The sequence below is a fragment of the Phragmites australis genome, chromosome 20 (assembly GCF_958298935.1).
Source record: "Phragmites australis chromosome 20, lpPhrAust1.1, whole genome shotgun sequence".
NCBI lineage: Eukaryota > Viridiplantae > Streptophyta > Magnoliopsida > Poales > Poaceae > Phragmites > Phragmites australis.
The window spans coordinates 13,345,510-13,372,263 of record NC_084940.1 but is presented as its reverse complement, the minus strand read 5'-3'; the positions used below and the strand labels follow the sequence as shown (position 1 = coordinate 13,372,263).

At 43.9% G+C, this 26,754-nt stretch overlaps 2 protein-coding genes across 2 annotated transcripts; one reads left to right on the top strand and one right to left on the bottom strand.

Moving 5' to 3' along the window:
* Window positions 1-10,095: 10,095 nt before the first annotated feature.
* Window positions 10,096-11,524, top strand: LOC133901478 (uncharacterized). The gene is made up of 3 exons (XM_062342834.1): window positions 10,096-10,409; window positions 10,489-10,814; window positions 11,028-11,524. The coding sequence occupies exons 1-3, from the start codon at window positions 10,099-10,101 to the stop codon at window positions 11,522-11,524; spliced, it is 1,134 nt and encodes a 377-aa protein (XP_062198818.1). The 5' UTR covers window positions 10,096-10,098.
* On the bottom strand, window positions 11,514-13,820 carry LOC133901305 (glutathione S-transferase T3-like). The gene is made up of 3 exons (XM_062342614.1): window positions 13,759-13,820; window positions 12,498-12,939; window positions 11,514-12,419 (listed from the first exon to the last, which is right to left on the bottom strand). The coding sequence occupies exons 2-3, from the start codon at window positions 12,912-12,914 to the stop codon at window positions 11,814-11,816; spliced, it is 1,023 nt and encodes a 340-aa protein (XP_062198598.1). The 5' UTR covers window positions 12,915-12,939; window positions 13,759-13,820; the 3' UTR covers window positions 11,514-11,813.
* Between the last annotated feature and the right edge of the window lie 12,934 nt (window positions 13,821-26,754).

The window sequence follows — 26,754 nt, the reverse complement described above, 5'->3', positions numbered from 1 at the left end:
GACTTGGTTGGCGTCCATGAGGGGTGGCGGGGGAGGAAGGTTGTTATTGTTGGCAGCGTTGTTGTTGACAGTGTTGTTGTTGATGTTGTCATTGGTGTTGTTGGTGTTGTTGTTACGTCTGGTGTTCACCATCTGTTGTTGCCAAGGTGCGTGAAGCATAAGAGAAAAACAGGGATGGAAAACGAGACAAGAACTGATAGAAACTGAAGGAAACAGATAGAAAGGACTCCCAACTATTATTATAATAACTGATGAAATGTAGAGGGGAAACCCCTACATCACACCAACACTCAAGCAAAGATCCAACTCAAAACAAGGTCCACACAGAACAGGCACAAGCACAAGCACAAGCACACCCTACTACAAACGACACGAGTCTAAACGACTTATTCTGCTAGGGGACATCTTCCTAGCTCGACTCTACTCCTGGCTGGCGGTGCCTGAAGGGCCTGCAACATCTGCCTGACGGAGCCTCTTGCGCGAAGGAGAGCGGGGCGGTGCAGGGGCGGAAGGCGGTGCTGATGGAGCCTCATCGGGGTGCTGGTCAGGATCCTGCAGCATGATCTCTAGCTCGTAGATCATTTGCTCATGCTCGGCGTGGCGCTGGTGAAGATCCTCCAACTCATCGAGTGCTCTGTCCAGCTCGGCGTAGAGGGCGGCGGCGAGGCAGACCTACTCTCGCAAACGGAGATCCGGCTCGTTGTTGACGGGTGCGAAGATGACCTCCAGACTGCCTGACGGGCGCTGCGGGAACTTCCCGAACTGAGTGAGGCGGAGGTCCTGTCTGTTCTCCCGGCAGAGAACAGCCAGAGCTTGGCGAGCAGCGTCCTCAATCCCTGCCTCGAACGTAGCTCTGGGGGCGGTGGCGGTGTGGACTCGACGAACTCGGCGAAGATCGTCGGCGGAGGGCCTCTCGAACATTGTTACCTCCACTGTCCAGGAGTAACCACAGTCTCCAAGCGGAACTCTGACGCCTTTGAAGAGTGGAGCATCGTGGTAGCCGAGACCCTGCAGCAGGTACCACAACGTGCGGGCGAAGTACCCTGCCAGCTGTCCGTCGGAGTAGAACTCAGCTGGGGGTTGGTGCCTCCAGACTGCACCAGCAGGAACCTCCACGTCGGGAACCAGCACGCGCTTGCGCGGGGTGATCTTCGTACGGGCCATCTAAAATTTTGAAAAAGACAGAAATTAGTAACCATTTATAAAAAGCAGTAGACCGAGAAAGGAATAACTCGAGGAATACAATTTTGTGAAAGTAAATTTTGTACAAACTTAAGTCCTTAACGTGTCCAGTCTACCTAGGCTGCATCCTACGGTTAACACGGCTCTGATACCACTTCTGTGATACCCAGTTTTAAAGGAACAAAACCGGGCACAACACATGTATGCCAGGAACAACTTCCATACATGCGCTTACATCATTAGTGTTATCATCACAGTGCAAAAGTTACCTCGTACTTAACTTATTACAAAATGACCCGAGGGTCTGAAAGAAAACACAGCGGGAGACAAGAGGGGTCTTCAGCGCCAGCGGCTCCAGCTTCCACAGGCGAAGACGTCAACCGGGGGCTCCACAGCCTAGAACAGTAGCTCGGGATCGAAGTCGTCGAGGTCAAAGGCACCAGCTTCAAAGACAGCTTCTGATTGGCGGAAGAATGCAGGGGAGAATAACAAGGGTGAGTACAAAAGGTTGTACTCCGCAAGTGCAGGGGAAAGTATGGTATGAGGCTTTAGACAAGAAAAAGGCTTGACAGGGGTTATTAGCACTAAGCAACTAAAACTATGACTTAACCTATACCTCCAACAACAGGCATCCTATTTACTAGGTGTGAAGACACTTGTTATAACCAAAGGGGTTTGACTCACCGGATATCCCATATCCGGTTACCCAAAGCTCACCAGATAATCCCATTACCTGGCTACCCGACCAACCATACCAAAACCCAGATCCAACTAATCATGAAGAAGTCCAAGCTCGCTCTTGACCGTGAGCACGGCTGATCGACCAGTTTGATACTCTGCAGTGTTTGCACAGATCCACGAGTCGTAATTCCCTTGTTACTCCATACTTCCGGGGTAAGGAGTCGGGGTCTCACTACAAGGCCTTTACAAAGCTTCCGCCGATTTGTAGGCACCCACTAAGGTTTCACCGCTAACAGTCGACCGAGTCGCTGCAGAAGCCCCCTCTTGTGCCACATACTCGTCCAACGATGCCCACAGAATCGGTGGTCGCTAATTATTTGGCCAGGCCGTACCCATATAGGCCTCGTGATTGTACGGATATAACTTGGTTACATGTCCAAGAACCGGTCCTTAGGACCCCATACAGATACATACACAAACTTGCCATAGGCACCACCACAATCCATCCATTCTGTTGGGGAAGACCTATACCATGTTGCTACAAAAAGAATTACCATTTTTCCACACGGACAGTGTTACATAGTTCATTAATCAATATTAACCATTTTTCCCCACTCGGACAGCGCTAGCATGATCTACCCATCTTCTTAACATGATACATCAACGGCGACGAGGAAAATATCGAGACAAAACTAGTAAACCCTAGCATAGGATATCATTTTGGACAGCATGCATATTGAAGGATAAAAACTACACCTGCAAATCCTAAAACTGGTATAGAAATGCTCAAGGGCACTTGCCTTCACCAGGTTGCTGCTCAAAGTCCTCGAAAACTTGGTCTTGGAGCTTGCCGAACTGCTCAGCTCCTAAACGACGGACCGGAAAAGCACAAACAAAACAAAACTCTAATAACAGTACACCAAACAGTACTGAAACTATTCAAAAACTCTACAAATAGATTCTACATGACGCTACGAACGATTTGACGTGAAAATCGCCAAAATCGGAGCTACGAGCAAAAAGTTATAAGCTTTTGAAGATGTAGGGGCTTTTCTGCAAATTTTACATGTTTTCCTGAGAATAAACCGAATTATTTTTATACTGAAAATTGGATTATGATGCAGTAAAACAAATACTGAATTATTTCTCAATTGGAAAAGACATGGAATTGGTCTACGGGGATTGTGGACCACTGAAAGAGCATCGGTCCACCGGTCCATGGTGGACCGAAGGGGTATAATATTGGCCGGTCTAATTCGGGCCGATGAACCGGGATCCGACGGCCGAAAATCAAAAGAGGTGGCGCCGGCGGTTTTCAACAGCGGGAGCGGTGGCTTGCGATGACGGGGACGGCGGCGGGCTCGCCGGCGATGCGCAAAAGGCGCATCCGGCCACGGATCAAATCGGGACTTGGCACAAAGTAACGAGGAGCTCACGGGGAGACTCATAGCGGGCTTGTCGGCGGCGGAAGAGGTCCGGAGGTGGCCGGCGACGGAGAACGGCGGGCGGAGGAGTTCGGTCTTGGCGGGGACAGCGTCCGACGGCGGCAGAAGCTCGAAGAAGCGCCGGAGTGAGCTCCTAGAGGTCCGGCGGCACCAATAGAGCGAAGAACGAGCTTAATCGAGGTTCGGTTGAGGAGAAAAAGAGCGGCGGCCGAGCTCCTTACCGGCGGCAATGGTGGTGACGGCGGCGGCTCGAATCCGTGCACAAGAGAGAGGGGAAACGGGGTATTCGGGTGTGGAACCGAACAAGGATGCCGATGGAGCCCTTATATACCCGAGAGGAGTGGAACGGCCGGATTTGAGGAGATTCGGCCAGCGGCCCGAATGAACTAAAAGCTTCGGTTTTCATGCAAAAGAGTGGGAATTCAAGGGGGGAAACGGCTCAAATGGAGGGAATAGGGGGCGGCGATCACGGTGGTGTGGTTTGATTGGAGAGTTAAGGCACGGGGAGGCTTCGATTTGAAACGGCCGCGGTGATTGGGGGCGTCGGCGTCCGGTGGCGGGATGAAGAAGAAGGCGAGCCGACGGCTCGGCAGCTCAGGCGGGCGGGCGGCTTGGCTCAGAACCGGGCCCACTTGGCAGCGAGGCGGGCGGAGGTGAGGCGGCTCGGTGGGCGCGGCAGGCCGGCTCGGCGTGCGGGCCGGCGCGGGGAAGGGAGGGGCGCGGCCCACGGCGGGAGGGAAGAGGGAGGGGAAAGAGGCGGGTTGGGCCGGCGCGGGGAAGACGGCCCTGGAAGGATTTTCTATTTAGAAATCTTTTTCTTTTGCTTTAGATTTCAAACTATTTTCAAAAGGGATTTTAAATGAGCGAACTCTAGCGAATTTTAGCAGAATTTTCCACACAAAAAAAACCTTATTGCAACTATAACGGCATGAATGCGACAAACATTCAACCTATTCCAAATTAAATTTAGAAATTAATTTCCTATAGAGCTTAAAATGAAATCCACCTATTTAATTTCTAGCAAAATTTTAAATTATTGCAAATTTTGAAGTTTTGGGTGTTACAGACGTGATCAGCGAGTACCCACGAGTAATCTTTGTGGCCTACAATGCTGAGGTCGACAATTGTGAAGCCGTAGTTGTCCACCGCCACGCCATTTGGGTGTTTGACCTATTTGCACCGAAAGACGGGGATTTGCAGATTCACTCCATAGTCGAGTTCCCAGATTTCTTCTACGAACCCATAGTAGGTGACCTTTTCCCCTGTTGTGTCATAGGCTTTTGTTCGAACACCGCTGTTTTGGGTCGTGCTCTTCTTATCTTTTGATTTGGTATAAAACGTGTACCCATTAATGTCATACGCTTGCCATGACGTAACTAAACTTGATGGGCCACAAGCCAATATTTTAACATTTTTTTTATCTAGAGATTCACCGTCCGGAAGGTTTTGGTTCTTGAACCATGTGGTGAAGTGACGCTTGTGCTCTTTCAAGATCCAATCATACGAGCGGCCTTGATTTTTTGTGTACAGCTCATTTAGGTGTTGCTCGACGTACGGCGCCACTAACTGGATCTGCTGCAATATGGTGAAATGTGCTTCTTCCACTGCTTTGTAATCATGATCGATGAATCTTTTCTTTCCTTTGGTCCCTCTCCCAGACAACCTCCCCTCATGTCGAGATACAGGTACACCAATGGGATTATAATCTTTTATGTAATCGATGCAACACTCAACGACTTCCTCGGTACTGTAGCCCTCGATCATGGAACCCTCTGGGTGAGCACGATTCCGTACATAGCCCTTCAGAATGCCCATGTACCGCTCAAACGCATACATCTGATGTAAGAATACAGGGCCCAGCGCAATTATCTCATTCACGATGTGAACCAAGAGGTGTACCATGATATCGAAAAAGGATGGAGGGAAGCACATCTCAAGATGGCACAAAGTCTCTACCAAGTAACTATGTAGAGCACCCAGTTTTTCAGCATCGATCACCTTCTGAGCAATTGCGTTGAAGAAGTGACACAACCGTGTGATGACCACCTTTATGTATCTTGGCTTGATACCCCTGATTGTAATAGGGAGCATTTGCGTCATCATCACATGACAATCGTGAGACTTCATGCCGATTAGCTTCAAATCTTTCATCGAGACTAGGTTCTTAATGTTGGATGAGTAGCCAGTCGGGACTCTCACCCCACGTAAGCACTTGCACAGTGCCTTTTTCTCCTCAAGTGTCAGAGAGTAGCTAGCCGGCGGAAGATAATGTTTCCCATTTGGTCTGTCTTCAGGGTGTAGCTCTCGCTTAATTTCAAAATGCACCAAGTCCTTACGTGACTTGATTCCATCCTTTATCTTGCTCGGTATGTCCAGTAAAAGGCCAAGGATGCTATCACACACATTCTTCTCAACGTGCATGACATCGATGCTGTGACGGACGTCCAAGTCCTTCCAGTAGGGCAAATACTTAAAAAAAATTGGCATCTTCTTCCACAGCATGTTGGTCGGTGTCTCACTTTTCTTCTTCTTTTTACCCTTCGGCGGCTTCCCAAAAATAACCTTGATGCTACTGACCATTTGAAACACTCGTGCCCCGCTGCGAGGTTTCGGGCCAGTATCTTCCTCAACCGTGTTGTCAAAATATTTCTTCATATTGCGGTATCTGTGAGTTCTGAGTAAGAACCGTCGGTGTCGCGTGTACACTTCCTTCTGTGAGTACGGAAGGTACATAGACGCGATTTCATCCAAGCACACTGCACATCCTTGCTTCCCTTTAACCTGTCCCGATAGGTTAAAAAAGGCGGGATAATCATTGATGGTAACGAAAATCATTACTTTCAGCGTGAAGTACTGTCGTCAGAACTCATCCCACACCCGGACCCCCTCGTTCCACAGTTTCGCCATATCTTCCATCAATGGTTCCAGAAACACATCTATATCGTTGCCCGGTTGTTTCGGTCCTTGTTTCGCGTAGTAGAGGCCATTGTGGTCGCTGCGCATGATGTCCGGCAAGCACTTGGCACGCGATCTCCATGGCGGCGTTCGTCCGTCGCTACTCGTCGAGCGCTGCCGTTCATGTCCACTGCTGGCCCCAGCTTGATGACACGCAAACACGCACATCTAGATGTAGCAACACGAAGGCCGCCACCATAGAATATGTCGCACCCCTAGCTTGCCGTCTACACCGTACCGCCGTCCATCGTTTGCTCTTGGCCTTAGCTTGACAGCTGCAATCTCTACCCCTAGCGAGATCCATGGCTGATCCCATCGTGGATCTCGCGAGGGGAGGAGAAGGTGGCAAGGGAGGTGATAACAGGGAGAGAGCAAGAACACGCGAGAGAGATGTGATGGAGGAGATAAGATAGAGGGAGCGCTGAGAAAAAAATTCTCTAGAGCCAGACGTGAGGGTGAGCTAAAACTAGAATCGATCAAAATTCCGAGTTTGGACGGACTATCAATGACGGTTTGTGGTTAAAATCGGCACTGATAGTAGGTATCAGTGTCAGTTCTTAACGGCTCCATGATTCGAGCGTGGGAGATTAGAAATTGATAGTGATATATTTTCACTACTGGTTTTTGCATAATCGACAGTGATGAATCACCCTATAATTAATTCTGTAGTAGTGACTGAATATTTTAATGGTAGTCATAATTTCTATGGGACAGCGCCCATTTTGTTACAAGGTAAAGGCAATGAAATATATATATATATGCCCATAGACACAGTTAGTACAACCGCTGCATGATTGCAGATGGTTTTAACTTCAGTATTTTTTGTTACATTTCTTCAGATTTTGACTTGTTTTATTTTTTTAGACAATGAACAAACAGTTCCGACCTTTGCATGGTGAGATGCATGTAAACTTTACTTGTTTTACTTAATGTAGATAATTCACAACGTTAAGCTTCCGTATGTTCTGGTGCAACCAATAAAAGATTCAATGTAGTGTTCTAATCTGTTGGCCGATTCATAATTAAATGACCAAAACAGCTAGCGTACATACAGGCCCCTACCAATTGTTAGAGCGCGCAGATATAGGTACCAATGCATCCAATAGCTAAAAACTTAAATTCTTTGCAATCATTGAGCAACATTGGATATATGCACACAGAACGGATCAAGTTCATTTGTAAATTAAAAAAAAACGAGACCAGCAGCTAGAAACTAGAAAAGAGAAAATCTGAAATTTTTAACAGACAATTAGTTTTTTTGTCTCTTTATCTTTTAAAAATAAAAAATGAAACAGAAAATTGAAGCTTTTAACCGGTGTTTTAAGGTGGGTTGTATGTAATTTTGTTCAGAACTATTCCCGATAGCTAGATGAACTTTCTTCAAAAAAATTGGATAAACATTGTCTTTAGATGTATATAGGTAGAGAGTGCAAGATGTTACCACAATGAAATGATATAACTAAGAATAAGATGAAATTTACAACAGTGAAATAGTACTATAATAATAATATGGTGTGAGAGTTTCCTATCTGGATCGTTTTTGAAACACGTGAACTAAACCGTCGGCCATCCGAAATAACTCTCGGAAACCCTCGGAAAAATCTGGTGATGTTGTGGTACATAATACCCTGCCCCTTTTATCAAATTAACGGTGAGCCTCTAGGTTGGTCCCCACTCCCCAGTCTGGAATAGAAAAGTCGAGCTTCAGTACCTACCATCATATCGCAATCAGTATATTAGAGAAGAGAGCCCCGAGCTCCCGGCCTCTCGATCTCGACTCTTGGAAGGTGACGTGCATGGCTAGCTCTTGCGGAACTTCATCGATCTATACCCAATTCCAGCATACACCCACGAATCAGCAGTCTCTCCAGTCTCCACGGACACTTGAGATGAAAATTTCCAAGAAGTTGAGAGAAATTTCCAAGAAGTTGAGAGCGTGAGCAGCGCGTGCATGCACACGGGTAGGCTAAAGTAAATTCCGGGCAAAAATTCAAAATTAAACAACATACACGACCGTATTTACCGAAATAGACAACATGTCAGCGTATTTACAATTTTAGCATCCGTATTCGGCACACCGTGTACCGAATATGGTACTGTAGACCATTTTCGGCACACGGTGTGCCGAAAACGGTACTGTAGCACCATATTCGGTGTACAGTATGCCGAATACGATACTTACAATACCATTTTTTTGCGCACCATACTCCGAAAATGAACAGTACCGCGTATGAACAGTAACAGCAGTGCGTTTGAATTTCGTTTTTCCTCTTTTTCAAAACGGTGGTCTTCTGTTGCTCCAAAAATGTTAAAACTTTTTTTACATATTCCATAATCCATTTGCAACCCATTTTAATTGGATTCACCGAAAAATACTTTGTATATTTAAAACTAAAATTCTCCAAAAAAGACTACTTTTATAACTTGTATTAATTTTTAGTGTCTCAAATAAATTCCCAAAAATCTAGAAAAATTCACTAATATTCTTATTATGTGATGGAATAATTTCTAAAATTATTTCCAGTACTAGTTTATATGATGAAAAAGTGAGTTCTTTTGTAATGCTTCATTTATATGTATTTTTATCATTTCATGTAAATGAAGCAATACAAAAGAACTCACTTTTTCATCATATAAACTAGTGCTCAAAATAATTTTAGAAATTATTCCATCACATAAGAAGAATATTAGTGAATTTTTCTAGATTTTTGGGAATTTATTTGAGACACTAAAAATTATTACAAGTTATAAAAGTAGTCTTTTTTGGAGAATTTTAGTTTTAAATATACAAAGGATTTTTCAGTGAATCCAATTAAAATAGGTTGCACATGGATTATGGAATATGTAAAAAAAGTTTTAACATTTTTCGAGCAACAGAAAACCACCGTTTTGAAAAAGAGGAAAAACGAAATTCAAACGCACTGATGTTACTGTTCACGCGCGGTACTGTTTATTTTCGGTGTAGGGTGTGCCGAGAATGGTACTGTAGCACCGTATTCGGCATACCGTGCGCCGAATATGGTGCTACAGTACCTTTTTCGGCACACCGTGTGTCGAAAATGGTGCTACAGTGTCATTTTCGGTACACCGTGTGCCGAAAATGGTCTACAGTGCCATATTTGGTACACGGTGTGCCGAATACGGATGCTAAAATTGTAAATACGCTGACATGTTGTCTATTTCGGTAAATACGATCGCGTATGTTGTTTAATTTTGGATTTTTGCCGTAAATTCCGTGAGACCAGGTCCCACATATACATCGTTGTCTCTATAAGATACATGTCTTTTATCATATTTACATATACATACATAAGTCGTTGAATCAAAGTGTATAACACAACTAAAACTCCCACAAAAATTTTTCCCTCTCATAAAATTTACTTCCCGAATAGGCTTCTCCCGGTCAGTATGCGCGTACGCGTACGGGCCTTACATGCCCCCCTTCCTCACGACAGGATAGCGCGCGCAACGCCAACACGGGACCGATCGACCAGCAAGGAGTTAGGGCAACTCCAACAGACTCTTAAAAAATCACTCCCAAAAAACTACTATAGTGAACCTTCCTAAAAAGATTCTTTCCCAATATCACTACACTCTCCAACAGACTCCCAATATCTAACTCTCTATATCCCAACGGCTATATTTTTAAACGGATACAATTCAAACCGTGATATTTTCAACAAATATTTTTAAACATATAAATTATGAACGGTTATTTTTAAATGGAAATTTTTCGAACGAATGTTCCCAACGGCTATATTTGGAACGGTCGTGTTCCAACGGCTATGTTTCCAACTGTCATATATCCAACGGCTATATTTCTCTGAGCCTATATATGTACTCTCCCTGGTGGTTCTTCTATTGCACACCACTGCCCCCTTCAGCCTCCCACATCATAATGAGTCGTCGTAGCCTTCTCATGAAACAGGTCATGGATTCGTCGTCGTCCGATGACGATGGTGAATTCATTGTTGCTGCAGCCAACCTAGCACGCAAGCAATATCAAGTTGTCAATGCGCCACGGCCTGGTGGTTCGGTCCCTGGTCATCAAATCATCAATCGCGACAGACAAGAAGGGCATTGGAGGCTATTCCGAGACTATTTCTCGGACGATTCTACCTACGGCCCGACGTTCTTTAGGCGCAGGTTTGTAAATGAAGCAATATCTTTAGAGTTTTCTGTTGATGTTGATCGTACCTACGGCTTATTCTTCATCTCCAAACAGGTTTAGAATGAGGCGATCTCTCTTTTTGCGCATAATGCATGCTGTAGAGCATCATGATGACTATTTTGTCCAAAGGAGAAATGCAGCTGGACAACTTGGGTTAAGTGCTTTACAGAAGATTGCTGCAGCATTCATAATGCTATCTTATGGAGTTCCGGCGGATGCTATTGATGCCCAGGTTCGTATTGCAGAAAGTACCATTATAGAGAGTCTGAGAAGGTTTGTCAAAGCTGTTATTGATGTATTTGGGGATGAGTATTTGAGAGCACCAAATGAGAATGATACTGCTAGACTACTTGCAATAGGGGAGGAAAGAGGTTTTCCGGGTATGCTAGGGTGCATAGATTGCATGCATTGGAAGTGGAAGAATTGCCCCACAGCATGGCAAGGTATGTATACCGGCCATGTGCGTGAGCCCACAATCATTCTAGAAGCCGTTGCTTCAAAAGATCTATGGATTTGGCATGCTTTTTTTGGTTTACCTGGATCTCACAATGATATCAATGTGCTTCAACGTTCCCCACTCTTTGCGAAGTTAGCAGAAGGGCAAGCTCCAAAGGTGAACTACACCATTAATGGTCACAATTATACAATGGGATATTATCTTGCTGACGGTATCTATCCTCCATGGGCCACCTTTGTGAAGACCATTCAGAAGCCACAAGGCAATAAGAGAAAATATTTTGCCAAAGCACAAGAAGCAGTTAGGAAGGATGTGGAAAGAGCTTTTGGAGTTCTGCAATCTCGTTTCGCCATTGTACGTGGTCCTGCTCGTTTTTGGGACCAGGATATACTTGGCCAAATAATGACCGCTTGTGTTATCATGCACAACATGATCATTGAAGATGAGCGAGGTGAAACACAAGACTTACAATTTGATGGCTTAGGAGAAACTGTGACACCATCCCATAAACGCACACCAGAACTACATGAGTTCATTCAAACTTATCATGACATCACAGACAAGGAAACTCACTCTCAGCTTCAAGCAGATCTAATCGAGCACCTCTGGCAACGTCATGGAGATCAGTACTAATAATGTTTGAGTCCTAGTCTTCGTTATGTATACATGTACTCTTGTATTCGGTTTGCATGTAGTCTTGTGTTCGGTATGCATGTAGTCTTGTGTTCGGTATGCATGTAATCTTGTATTCGGTGTGCAACTATGATTTCAAACATCACAATGTTTCTAAACTTCCCATTGGTTCAAAGTTCCCAACATAGGTTCACACACAACATAGTAGTTCAAACATCCCAAATATTACACACGGCGAAATGGTTGAACCAACAGGAACATAAAACACAACATAGGGGTCCATACAATATCAACCTGAGCCACTGCATCGGCGAGTCATGATCTCATTCTGCAAACTCCTGTAGTACCGTTGTTGTGTCTCGGACATACCAGTAATGTCAATAGCCATAATTCTCTCTTCTTCTACCATCCTCTTCAATTCTACCTCTTGCTTCTTTACCTCAAGTTGTTCTTTCTCGGTTGCAACCCTCACTTGCTCTAGTGCTAATCTCTCTTGTTCAAGTGCAAATGCTTGTTTGTATCTCTCCTCTTTCTTAAGCTCTTTCTCCTCATCCATCTCTTTCTTCTTTGCCCACAGATTATCCATTGCATCCATGAACACAGCATCTCCACCTCGGCGTAATTTTTCTTTCTCTTTTTTCCTCCCCAATGGTCGTGTTGACACCTCATATTCTGGAGTTGTCGCTCCACTATCATCTGGGGTACTTGGACTAGATGTACCCGGACTTGAATTGAGGGTGGTCTTCTGTTTCTTTTGAGAAGATTTCTGAGATGAGACTTGAGCCGACCTAGCAACCCACTTTGGTTGGGTTCTTAGGAGGTTCCAGCAATGCATGTACATGAATGACTTATTGTTCTTATCTTCGGACTTGAAGAGAGTACATGCTTGCAAAATCTGTCCAAGAAAACATATCACATTAAACTAACATAAAGTAATTGAGGCATGTATCAAATTAAGGACATTTATTCTAACCTTATCTTCAATTGTAACCCCGCTTTGCCTTCGCCCCTCAATCCGGGAAAGACAGCCAACAAACTTGTTTACATTTTCTTGAATATGAGACCAACGATGCATTAGGGAACTTTGAGTGCGATCCGAATTGAAGTCTTTGTTGGAGTGGAAGTAGTCATGAATTCGCTTCCAATATGTAGACCGTGATTGGTCGTTGCCTTGAACAGCATCCATACTAATATTCAGCCATGCCGACACCAATAATTCATCTTCCTTTTCGCTAAAATTCTTCGACCTTTTCTGGTTTGGTCTCACAGTGGGAGTCAATTCTTCAACTGCTGGTAGCTGCTCCTCGGGGGGGCTAACCAATTCATTGTCTTCATCCCAATCTAGTGAATGGTTGTCACTAGACAACAAATTAACATAGAACCCATCCATATTAGAGGCCACCACACCCTGGCTGCTGCACCATAGAAAAGTAGTTGGCTGAGAATATTTTTCATGACAATAGAAGTATATTAAAAACTGTAGGGTAATATGTGCTGTAACTAAAGTGCATACACCCCCTAGAATAAACTTAATGCATACATCATGCAATGCTCTATAATTAGCCATGCAATTAGTTAGCGGCGAACAAATATACATGGCGGACAGCACAACTAGCTGCCTTGTGCGACTTCTAAGTCAAAAGTTTCAGCATGTATATTAGCATGGTTCGGTTCAAATAAAAGGGAGAGTTTAAAAGATCTTTTCAGACAATTCTTGGGCTTGCTGCCTTGTGCATTGAATGGTATCATCAGTATGATCATCACTTGCATATGCAGTCCTAGTCAGGCTATCCAAAGCCTTCAATATAAGGTTGACAACCTTTGGAGCATCGGGGTGGTCCAGGTCAATCACTTTCAGTAAACCAGAAAGAGATTGCACTATTCTGCCATCTATCATAGGTTTGGCAATATCAGGTGAGCAACCAAGAACAAGCAAGTTGCTCTGACTATTTCTAGACAATATTGAATTTACCAGCTCAGAGAAAGCTAAAACTTTTTTATCAGGTATCAATGATTCTTTGGAGGTACTGCTTGCTGAATCAATGAAATAGCAAAAATGCCTTTACAATTTCAGAAATAACCCTTCTACGACCTTCAACAGATTTACAACATCGCTACCAAGAACCAAGAGGCTCTCTCAGATAACTTCCCCAACCAATCATCTGATCTATCGGCAGTTTTGCTAGAAGGAATAGATGCTAAAATGTTCAAAACAATAACTGTCTAAAAATTACCTGACTGTGAAATCACATGAATCCTTCAACTTCAAGAGGCCACAAATTCACCTGCAAGCGGAGATAAATGCGTTGAAATCATACGAGAACTCAAAAGCAACTAAATGATCTTTCTTTATTCTTTATTGCAGAATCACCTGGCGTCGTTGTGCATTGGAGAGCTCCGTTTCTTGGCCTGCTACGTCCGCTCGCCGAGGTACGCTGGCCGGAACGGAAAAATGCTCAGCTCTGCACCCTGCCGCCGGATTTGCCGCGCCCTGCAGCCGGATTTGCCGCGTCCTGCTGCCGGATTTGCCGCGCCCCCACGGCCTGGCCGCTAGCCGAAGCTACCGCCCCACCGGCGAGCGCGCGAAGGAGGCGCGCACACCGCTGCCGAGCGCGGGATTGACGATTTCGTCGATTGGGAGTGCGATTAGGGATAGCTACAACTTGCGAGCCGGCCGGTGTTTTTTGGGCTTTGCTAATTTTTGGGAAGCAGTTTGGGTGTCTGTTGGAGCCGTATTTTAGAGGATGTTCCCAACGTATAGCTATTGGGATCGTTTTTGGGCACCCGTTGGAGTTGCTCTTAGCTACTAGCTCCCTTTCCGCCGTCGGCTGCGTTGCCACGAGGCTCGCTTACCCCTTGGGCGGCGGCCGGCGTCGCTCGCTAGCCTCCCACCCGGCTGGAAAATTCCGCGGCCACCCATGCATCATGCACCCGTACCACGCGCAGAGTAGAGTGGCCTCCATCCAACACCAACAGGACCAAAACCTGGGGCGGCGCGGCTTTCCAAGAGCCAGGAAGCTCAGAGTTCTCCCAGCATCATTGTAATAAGTTGGTTCTCAAATAAATATCATCCTAAAATGTATGTAATTAAATTTTATAAATTTTGATCATTAATATACATAAAATTATTAGGATTTTATATATAAAAATGATAGTAGCGAATTTATCATAAAAAATACTTTAACATCATCTAATTTTATTAATTTTTATCAAGAGGTAGTTATAAAAATAATAATTAAATGTGCTGGTTGAAAATCGTGTTGGTATTCTACACGATAAAAAGAAAATAGAGATAATACTAGCTAGTTTTTTTTCAGGAAGTACTAGCTAGTTATTGACAAAGGGTCCAATAGGTTGCGATATAATAAGTTGCTCGGGCCACTTGTGGTTAGATCAATATGACACGGCGAAGGAGTTCAATTCGCTTCACTTCAGCCCCATATATGCGATAGATGAGCTGGGGGTTGGATTGATGGATGAATCTGTGTATGGAGTATGGTTTACTCGAAGTATGATTGAGAAGTGGTGACTGCTTGTCAAGGACAAAGATGTATATTTAGGGTCTGTTTAGTTCAAAAAATAAGGTTGTGATGGAACATTCAATTCTAACTCCAAACCTAATTCACTTATTTGGTTTTTAGAGTACAATAGGTTGGCCTATTAGTACATCATCCCATCTAGGATGAGTTGATCTCTCAAACCAACCAAACACCTTGTTACATGCATGTGTCCGTGGTTTCTTGTTTCGGTGTATTTGTGTGGAAAACAGTCCATATAGTATTCTAATTAATTATTAAGCTGATTGTTTACATAATTATAACTTTAGTGATTAATCAGAATATTATCCTGATAGTTCCAGTATATTTTTGATACACTACATGAAAAAAGTTCAAAAATAACGGGTTATAATCGTAATGGGTGACGGGTACCGCATCCGTCACTTCGAATACGTCACTGATAACTAGTCATAAGTGATGGGTAGGGACCCATCACTAATAAAATCATTGATGATAGGTCAAAACTTAACCCATCACTCTATGACCCGTCACTTATTACTGACAAACATTTTTCCCATTTTTTGACAAAAAAATCAAAAAAAAAATTGACCCAAACCATCCCAACACAGGATCATCACCACTCGTCACGTGTCACAGATGATTTTTCACACCGTTTTAATACTTGTGTTCCAACAGAATCGAACCCGCGATCTAGCCTCGCGCGCGCAGCGCCCTTACCATCTCACCTTCGCGTGTGTTCTGAAGGAAGCTGGAGATATTATCCTTTTAATTTTTTTACCGAAGGTTATTGGTGACGGGTCACTGTATCAATGAAGTCATTGGTGATGGGTCGTAACAGTGACCCATCACCGATGATTGATTTTCATTTTGTCAAATAAAATAGGTGATTTAGAGTGCTTTTAGTAAATATGGCACAACTTTTGCATATGAACTCTGATTTCGACTCTATGGATATTAAAAAAAAGTTACATCCATTCCTCCCTGACCTTGTCAGGTTTAAAGAATTTTTCGAGGTCAAAAATAGCTTGGAAGATTGAGTTCTCACTCGCAGAAATTTCTGCAGCGTTTTCCAACCCCTTACATCAAACTTGAGCAAAATTATACAATAATTCCTATTCTAATACTGCTGAGGTGAGAAAAAATAAGAGAAAAATATAAAAATTTGGCCTACTATACATATATATGAGTATATGTACATGCACTTTTTCATAGAGAAAAATGTTATGTATATGTATCTACATAAACCTAAGTATATGTATGAATACCTAGGAGTATATATATACACATAATACATGAAATGATAGCTCTATATATTGACCAAGTCATTGATGACGGGTCATAATTTGACCCATCACTAATGATTAGCTAGGATGATCCATCACTAATGAGTTAGTCATTGGTAACAGGTCAAGTTGTGACTCGTCACTAATGATTGGTTAGGCTGACCTGTCACTTATGAGTCATAACTTTTATCATCAGTGATGGGTCATGTTATGACCCGTCCTCATTTCATGTCTCATTTGTCTATTTCTCATGTAGTGATACCTAAGATCGGAACACATATCTTTACAATATGATTCACCATATCAAGACATAAAAAAGAGCGAGTAATAAAATTAGATTACAAGTCTTTAAGTGATTACAATTTCACAAAAATTTACATAACGAACACTACGAGGATAAAAGACAGTTTCATCTCCTAGTGGGTTAGAGTCACTACGCAGCGGAAAAGCACATGAACGATAAAAGATGGGTAGTGTTATGTGCCCATAAGCACCACCGTAAAAGATATATCCTGAGTAGGTAGCACTACTCTTGCCCATCGCCAACGTTGGTGGGTGTGAAGTGACAAAAACTAATTCTTTCTCACCTCAAAAGAAAACAAGTAGTGTGAGTACGAAGGTATTCACAAGACTTAATTCATATTGGGTACTTAGTAATAACCCGACTTTAAGGAGAATGCATTTAAAGATGCGTAACAAGGAATCAACCATAAAGGTTAAATAAATTTATTATGGGAAAGCGATTTTGACTCAAGTATGAGATTATATAACCTAGTCAAAACCATTCTATCCTGAGATTATCAACATATCATATCTGCCATTAGAACCATCTCAACTCGCCATCAACATCAATATTCATTTACCAACATACCATGACATCATCCCAATATCAAAACTCTACGATTGATGCAAATAGACAGAAGCATGCTCATAACTGAGAGCGTGATAATTCAAATTGATCTTACACCCTGCAGGGGTACATTTTTTTTTACCCACATGATATGAGAACTATTTGGCTTGTGCTACCTGCTAAAGTAAGCACAAGGGGGTACTTGTGACAACTTTTTTAATTGAGCCCCGACCATTTGAACATGCACATATAGGCGCGGAGGTCCACTAGGATTACTCTCAGAGCACCCTTGATACACCTAAAGGTGTGTAGGTAGCTAGAACTACTCATCGAACAAATTAGATACCTCTACAAACCTATTATGCCCACAACACATTTACGATGTTACGTCTACAAACCTATTATGCCCAAGACACCATAGGCCAACAAGCAAAAATGTCACAGCTACAAAAGGTATTCGACTTATCTTACCATTATCTCGATATGTGGTAAGTACGAAAAGTGCTAGAGCCAACTGCAATAACGGATGGTGCTTAATCGATACAAGAGGTCTATGGCATCTGTGACTCCTTTTCCGACCTACCCCTAGCACCGCACATATCTCGTTTCATCCTCACACTCATACAACCTAACATTATCATTATATTTGTGAACAATTGAATAAGCTTTAAGCTCGCGAATGATGGTCGAACCAGCGCTCGACTCCTATCGATGACCTAAGCTTGCTAAGCACATCTCATTCATTTTACGTTTGACAAATACATGAGAGCCACCGAGGTTACAACAGATCAAGGAATAAATAAAGTCAAGGTAAGGCAATGCAAAGTTAGGATCTACCCTCAAACCGACATTGACTCACTAACATGCAATCATACATAAGCATAATTTATCATATTAACATCACATGATCCAAAGTAATAGGTAGAGTATGCTTAGATGCTTGTCTTGCTGCTTAGCTTCACAACTATCAAACACAAAGTCTTGATCGCCCCGATCACCCTTGCGTCACACTCTGGGCCTTCGTTCGCTAAAGAAGAACACATGCAATGTGATGAGCATGAATAAGGTGCAAAGGTGTATGCTACAAGATGCATAGCAGCAGAGGATGTAGCACAACAACAAGTTAAAAGTAAAGATACACGAAAAAACGATGAAGTATACGATCTAAACAATCTCGGAACTTCTGACAGGAACTCGGAAGCTCCAGGTTGAACTCAGAACTTCCAGGTTTGGAACTTCCGGGTTATCCTCCGGACAGGGGTCCTCGGGTTGCAACCTTTGATAGAATCAGAAGTTCCGGATCAAGGTCGGAACTTCCGGGTTGGTCCAGAATATCTGGGTTTGGCTCCGAATGGGGTTCTCAGTTAATCCTAATTCGGCTTAACTCAGAACTTCTAGGCTATACCTAGAACTATCGGATGGTCGGAACCTCCGGGTGTCCCTCCGAATATGGCTCTCAGGTTGGCTTTGCTTAATTTAATCCGGAATTTTTGGGCTATACTCGGAACTTCTGGGTGGGGGTTCTCGGGTAGCTCCAAATAGGATTACCCGAAACTTCCAGGTTGAAATCTGGAACTTCTGAGTTCCTGCAGAAGACATGTTTGCAATGGTTTCTCTGCCGATTCAACTCGCATGTCAAAATCTATACATTGGTTCTAGACCTATCCTACTCAATCCGCAGGCTCGATTCACTAACTCAAACTCGTTCAAACATCCCTTCTAGCTCCATAACCTCAAAAACACTGGTGTTTTGCCATTTCTCGATTGCAGCCCACAAATCTCATCCAAATGCCAACTAATTAGTGCATTCTCACATGAAAAACCTAGGCGACTTATCCCACTAACCTTGTTGATGTTGGTGACCGTCGGTGTCGAAGAATCGAAGGGAAAAGAGGTTGGAGAAGAGGTCCAAGCTTGCTGAAAATTTCAGAGCAAAGGGGGTGACAAAAATAAGTTGGAAAACACTCAAATCTCCATACATGCGAGAACAAATTGGATAAATGGGAAGCTAAAGAGCTAGGGAACACCATGGCAACACATGCATACCTTGCTTCTTTCTCCTTGAGGTGGGATTTGGGGGAGAATGGAGGATCTTGAGGGTGAAGAGAGCTGCTGCTCTTGCTCTCTTTGGGCTGCATGGTTGGAGTGAGGGAGAGCACGTGAGAGAGTGAGAGTGAGGGAGAGGGGCTGCTGTTGTGGCAGCTGAAGAGGAGAAGAGGGGGTGAGGTGTGGGCCAGATCAAGTGGGCCTCACCGGTTAGTGAAACAAGATTTTCAGCTGCATAAGTATTTCTTTCTCTCCCCATTTTATTTACCAAACATGAGGTGCTCTAATACTCTGTAAAACCTAGGAATTTTGTGCCGCGATTACAAAATGAGATGAACCCATTTCAAAAATGGATTCACCCACAACGCCTAAGTGGGAACTTAAACTAAATGAAAACTCCAACATCGGTATTTTTTATAACTCATAGAAAGTTTTTAAACCGCCATTAGAAAATAACAAGCACTCAACAATTAAACATAATGCTCATGATGCTTATAATGTGTGGTTAATGTTAATTTTATTATTACAGAATTGGGATATGACAATTTGCATATTACACGAGGTTGATTCATTTATAGCCTCGATGAGGGGAAGATGTGGGTATCTTTAACATTCTAAACGCTGTTGTGTTCTTGACATCTGGCACTATCCACGTCATCACCTGCATTTAGAGCTGTCAGATCTGAATAACTATAGTTGAAGACCGTCCAATCTAGAGCAGTCATGCTCAGTACTTCATGAAGCCTCCCCCTCCCTTCCTTTCCATCTACTTCAGTTATCATCTCTCTCTCTCTCTCTCTCTCTCTCTCTCTCTCTCTCTCTCTCTCTCTCTCTCTCTCTCCGCCCACTAGATCCAGAGAGTGCTGGAGTGGGACCTCTCTTCTTGACCTTGCCAGAGCGGTGCTGGCATTCGGACCGGTGGGCCCAGTGGGGTGCCTCAGCCTCTCCTTTGCATTCCCCAACCCCGCTTGCCATTGATGGCCGCGACATCGGACTCTCGATGACAGAGCGACAGTGGTGGGTGCTGCCGGTGCTTAAGGGCTGCTCCCTCCATGTCCCGTCCAGGCAGCTCTGGATGCTCCTTGATGCCCGCCCTTGCGTGATATTTGGATGCGGAGTTGGATGATTTGCGTGGGATTTGGTTGCTGGCATTCACGCCATTGCCATTGAGCTAGGTGCTGCCACTGTGCCGCTACTTGAATGCAGGCACAACGTGCTTTGCTTTGGTTTTTTCTTCTCTCTGATCTGGTTCGGATCTGTGTGCATACGCGTGTGTTGGCCACCAACATTCTTGGCTGTTGTGCTGCTCTCGCTGGTGCGGTGTGCATGCCGACGTCGCGTATGCCTCACCAACGTTGGTGCTCTGTTTCTATCACATTGATGATCTGTCTACGACTGCCGCCAGTTGGGTGAGATGAGCCACTGGTCGAGTGAGCTATGCTGCCATGCCGAGATCACCTCCAGTTGGGTGAGCTGAGCCGCCAGGTATGTGAGCTATGCCACCACGCTAAAGTCTTGGTTCTGGCCATCCTTTCTGTCCCCATGCCAGTTGACCTCGCTATTGTGTGTTTGTCCAATTGTGTTTGCTGTAGACTTGGTCCTGCGTGCATTGTCAGCTGGATGATCTGAGGGTCGCCGTGCATTTCTATCACTGGCTGAGGTGTCAGTGCCGCTGTTGGGCGCATCCACATCTTGCATATGTCTGGCGTGTCAGGAATAGCTGATGTAGGCTGGCGTGCTGCCACTGCGATGCGTTCATGAGGCATGTGTGTTGCTGCTGCCATAATAATCACCTGTGAGACATTGGCCGGTTTCTTCCTGACGGTGTTGATATGGGGTTCTTTTATGTTTGAGCTCCCTATGATGGCCTTGATGTGCAAATGGTAAGTGTTGAGCTCCTTGCGATGGCAATGGGGTGTGGCTGGTAAGTGCTGAGCTCCCCCAAGTTGGTCTATTTCCTAACTTATTGATGAGTTACCTGCTACTGCCGGATGGCGAGGTTGATCATCTTTAGCATCGGTGTGGTTCTGTATTAGTTCATGTCTATTTCCCTGTTATAGCTTATTGCTAGATCAGACCTTGAATGGGTTGGTTGCCGGCTGCTTATGTTGATGATAACATGTTGGCCATTGCCAGAATAGCCTTATGTTTGATGAGGCTCCCTTTTATTGGCGGCACCTGTTACTACTGCGAAGTTGGGCTTCTTCATGCGAGCTCATGCTGTTGGTTTTCAATGATGAATGCCTTGTTACCTTTCACCTGATGCCGAAAGATTATATGTTGTTGTCGTCACCGAGGCTGCTAGGGCTGAGGTCAAGGGAGGGTTTATGTAGCTAAGCGGATCATTGGGCTCCAGGGTAATGCTGGTTGAAGCTATACGAGATGCTGAGCTCCTAACCTTTCTCTCCCGTCTTATATATCGCCTGAGGACATATGAGAACAATGATGCTTTGGGTTGCCTACCAGTCAATGATGTCGATACTGAGACCAATGCTTTTACATTCTGATGTCTTTATAATATGTAGATTTATTTTGCATATCTCTTTTACAGCTATGCACAACTCAGGAGACCATTGATCAGATGACCATCACACACAGCTTAATCGAAGGTAATTCGTGAAGATGAACGTAATTAACTGGTGAGCCTCGCGAAGCCTTGGGGACCGTACTTAGTGGGGACAATCATTTATCTACCTCCATAGTTTATATATTTTCTCTTATGCGCTTTTTTATGCATGCAGGATCTGTTTATACTGGTGTGGAGTTCTCTAAAAGATTGTGCAGTATCTCAGTGATTAGGAGGTACCAACTTTTTATAAAATATTTTCTTCGTATGCTTTTTGAATCTCGAGTCTCTAATTGAGTTAATGACTTTGGCACTCACAAAAGGGCAAAAAAATCTTGATTATGTACCATGATAATATTGTATGTTAGTTATATCATTATATTGATAGTATGCTCGATACAGCTTTTAGAAAAAAAATGATACATAGGCACTTTACAAATGCTTTGCACTTGGCAATATTGAGAACTTGGTTTTCAGCCTCCTTTATCTTTGATACATGATATTTTTGCTACAAATACAATATTGTTGAATTATCTATAAAACATGCTTCGCACCTATCAATATTGGGTACTCATAGACTAGCTTGTCCTCATTGTTCTGGTCAAAAGGAGTAGCATGGTCATTTAGGCTTGTTATTTTGGGTGGGTCTGGTGTGCTTCATAACCATAACCGGCCTCGTCACAACCATCTGTGCAAAGATAAGAAGAAGCATGGATTTCTGCTGCTTACTTTTCCACCCGATGATTGTTCTACTGTTAAGTGGGGCACTCAGGAGGTGCTGGAGTTAGATTATGGGGATTCAACCCCATCCCCAAGGTAATTTAGCTTTCGTAGTTTTTGATTTTCCCCCCTTTTTGCCATTGACATGTTAAACTATCAGTAGCTTGCTCTTTTGGTGCAAACTTTCATCTCGTGGTTATCGCTTGAAGGTGTCGACACCAACAGGTATAAGAAGATCACACTTGTTAAGTTAGTATTCAGATCAATTCCAAACAGAATTCATAACTTCAGATCAAACTCTTATTTGGTGCTCATTTATGCTTATCCACTTTAGTGTTGTAGTATTATAGATTGGTACGGGAGGCCGAGGAAATAGAATAAGTTTGGTGCATTTATGTGTTGACAACTTCCTGTAGACTTCAATTTTTCTTTGTGTTGCACCTGATATTATAACTTAACAGATCACACTAACTGAACATATGGAAAAATTGTTACAAATTGCTGCAGGCAGCCCACTTGTAACAATTTAATAACTTTGAGATTTGCATGTACGTTTTTAGCAGTGCTCTAGATGAATAGTAGCATTCATTGTGCTTGCTTGCTATTGTAGCAGAACAATTTTTTTCCTTTCTGACAGACGGTTATTCCAATCTTAATCGGGACAAAGTTTGATGGCTTCACTCAGCTTCCTCTTGAAATGCAATGGACAATTGTTAACCAGGTGAGCACTACATTTCACAATAGTTTGCTTGAATCGAAATGGTATCCTTAATAGATTTGTTTCTTGGATTCGGGACCTTCCGATGTAGTTTAGTTGTTACTTGCATAGATAGATGAGACATTACTTTGGTCCTGTCGAGGGGAGCTATGTTACACATGTTTGTTTCATTTAAAATAGTTCAGTTTAACCAGGGTCAGACATTTTAAGCTTGGGTAAGCCTTTTCATGGCTACCAAATGAGATTTAAAAACTACCCAAACCCATCATTAGAAAACTCTTCTTGAATCTTTCTAGGTCAAAGATTTTGAACTTGTTTCTTCTCCCGTCGGCTTCTAGGATCAGCGACAGTGCCGCCTCTGACCTGTACAACCCTAGGAAGCTAGCCCATCACCAACCGCAAGAAGATGAGGCTGTAGTAGTGCTCCCTCCATTCCTCTTCTCCTCCCTCCAACACCTTGGTTTGTATTAAAAAAAAAAGCCAGATCTGTGTGTATGAACCATTGATTGAAAAAATGAAATATATCACTTTATGAATCATTAGGAAATTTGGTTGCCTTCAATATTAGGATTCCATTTTTACAACACAATTACAAGGTTAATGACTGCATAAGTCATAGGTACAACCTGATGGTTACAACCTTCGCTTTTAGTCAATTCACAGCTCTGCAAGTGAATATGGTAATATATAAGAAACTGGTTACTGAACCTTTGCTATTGGCGATACATAAACAGGCACATCAACATTCTTATATTTCCAATACTATGCTTGACACTATGATAGCAACAAGAGCGCATGTATATCTTTACCCAAACACTACCATCTTTCACATGTCCACTCATGGATAGCATTAGGTTGAAACTGAGCAATTGTCAAATAGCATTAATCTGCATATTTTCTCTTAAAATTCATATAATTTCAAATGTGCTGGTTGTTTGGGTTACCTGCCAGCTGCTTGGTGTTGTTTTGAGGAAAAAAAACTCTAGAGAAGCCTCAGGTGTGATTAGCAATAGTCAGGATGATTTTTTATTTTAAAAGGTGGACCATTTTGCCTAGGTCTATTTTGGAGGCACATGCCTCGCTCATAAACCGAAATTGAATGATGATTCTTCTATGCTGCCTTGGTGGGACAAAACATATTGAGATCTGTCTATGATATATAGCTAATGTACAAGGTACTTGTCTCCTTCAACTAATTCCATTTTATATTAAGCTCTGCACTTATTTATTAATTGAACAAGGTAACATGTAGCATAACTCTGTAGTTTCATTTTGAGCTGCTTTCTTGGACCGATGTCGAGGATATTTACAAAGATGTGTGATGTGCTCTCTAACTCTCTTAGCCAGTTTCAGACTTTCAACATTCCAAGTTATAGCGACTGACAATTTTTACTTATGGTTTCAGTGTTACAATTCTCCTAGCGTATATAATTTTCCTCTTGTACTTAATCGCCCATTGTCACTTCTAAATTCTAATGTTTCTTCTGGAGGGAGAACCTGCCTGACATACTGAAAATTTGATGATTAACCTGGCATACTTGCTGTTGGTGAATCAGGAACCAGGGGTCCCCGAATACCGAGGCCAGACCAGCAGGCTACCACTTGGCGACCTCCCGCGGGGATGATCTCCCCGAAGTGCGAGACGACCAAGTCCCGGGAGAGGGCACTCAGGGCCACGAACAGTGGTCCCCGAGTACCCGAGTTCCCCGATGATCTGCGAAGACTAAGTGCTGGGAAAAGAGTGCTCGGGGTCATGAACAGTGGCCCCCGAGCACCCGAGTCCCCCGACGACCAGAAAAGCCGAGTACCGGGAAGGGTGTGCTCGGGGCTGCGAACAGTGGCCCCCCGAGCACCCGAGTACCCCGAGGACCCAAGGAAGGTAGTTCCGGGAGAGAGTGCTCGGGGCTGCGAGCAGCGGCCCCCGAGCACTCGGTTCCCCGAGGATATGAACAGTCAATTCCGGGAGAGAGTGCTCGGGGCCGTGAACAGTGGCCCCCGAGCACTCAGTTCCCCGAAGACCAAGAAAGGGCGTTCCCGGGAGAGAGTGCTCGGGGATGTGTACAGTAACCCCGGAGCACTCTGTTCCCCGATGGCTCAAGAAGTCCTTCGTCGGTGGCCCCTATAGGGGTCCAGCGGTGAGGTGTTAGCCAGTGAAAGGCCCGATGCCGCATTTAAGAGGGTGCATGGCCTGTCACTTCCAACTGCTCCTGCCACGCTCGGTGTCAGTCCCTGCCACATCCTGGCAGGAGGGTGTGGGGACATTTAATGCACGGGTCCTATCCCGCGTCATCCGGCGCGCCTCGGGATAGCATCGCAGGGCCCAAGGCGCCCCGCCTGCCACCCTGCCATGTCAGACGAACAAGACCGGGCGGGCACGCCGGGTTGCTCTGTGGCTGCCCGGTGGGCCCGCTCCGCGGCGCCCATTGCCAACGCCATCATGACGACCGAGACCGGGCGGGGGGCGCGTTTTCAACCCCGCTGTCACTTCGCGCCGCAGCCCATAATGACTGCTTTTCTATTTATGCCACCTTGGAACTCGTGCCCTCCCTTTCGAGGCACGCTACCGCCGGCGAGTATTTAAGAGAGCCGGCAGGCACGGACAAGGACACACTCTGAGAGATTGAGGAACTCCGGAACACAGACGTCAAGACTCGAAGAACACTCAGTACAAGCACAGAAGCTGAGACCACCGAAGAACAAGGAGCCCAAAGCTCTAGGATAGCCAAACATTCTTGTAACCAGCCACATCCCTGAGAGACATTCTCAGTGCATTTATAGCATCCACACAGGAGTAGGGTATTACGCTCAGTGCGGCCCGATCCTGTCTAAAATCCCTCCAGTGCATTTACTTCATTCTGCATTCGATCATTCCATCCCACCTGCCATCGTATTTACGCCCATTTATTTCTCTCACAAACATATTCAGAATCATCCCCCAGCCGAATCTCAAAAAGGGATCCCTCCGGATCCCTGCGACTGGAGTTCACCCTCCGACACTTGCTCAATAGGATATTGAATTTTATCATGTGTCAAATTGAACACCATCATATAAAAAGTCAAAGCTTTAGTGTTTTTGGTTATTAGCATCCAAAATTTAGGCCGGGTGGTGCCTTTGTTAAAATATTGGCTTGTTGAATGCTTTCGTTTGTTTACTACTTGACGTAACAGAGTCACCACTTGGTATGAGCACATGGAACTGACTAGATTTCAATGTCGAAACATTGAGATTTTGCCATGTTAGATGAGGAGATTGTTACATTATTATTTATCTAACAAATTATGTTGTAAGAAAGAAATTTCTTTAAATGTTGATTATGGCTACAACATGCTTAGATGATGTTTCTAAATAAATTACAAAGATGCTATGCCAGTTAATATAGTGATGCTATTAGAACAATTGTCACGTATGTAGAGCTACCTTTGATAGTAACTTTTTTATCTGCATATGTATTAATGTCATTCTAATATTAACATTTCATAATTAATTGCAGAGCTACCTTATTCTCTTTGCTGCAATAGAGATTTCTCA

Coding starts and splice junctions, on each gene's coding strand:
- LOC133901305 (XM_062342614.1), bottom strand. CDS start 12,914: ATGGATGGGTTCTATGTTAATTTGTTGTCTAGTGACAACCATTCACTA. Junction 12,420..12,497: donor GGGTTACAATTGAAGATAAG/GTTAGAATAAAT, acceptor TTTCTTGGACAG/ATTTTGCAAGCATGTACTCT.
- LOC133901478 (XM_062342834.1), top strand. CDS start 10,099: ATGTACTCTCCCTGGTGGTTCTTCTATTGCACACCACTGCCCCCTTCA. Junction 10,410..10,488: donor CCGACGTTCTTTAGGCGCAG/GTTTGTAAATGA, acceptor ATCTCCAAACAG/GTTTAGAATGAGGCGATCTC. Junction 10,815..11,027: donor GGAGGAAAGAGGTTTTCCGG/GTATGCTAGGGT, acceptor TTGCGAAGTTAG/CAGAAGGGCAAGCTCCAAAG.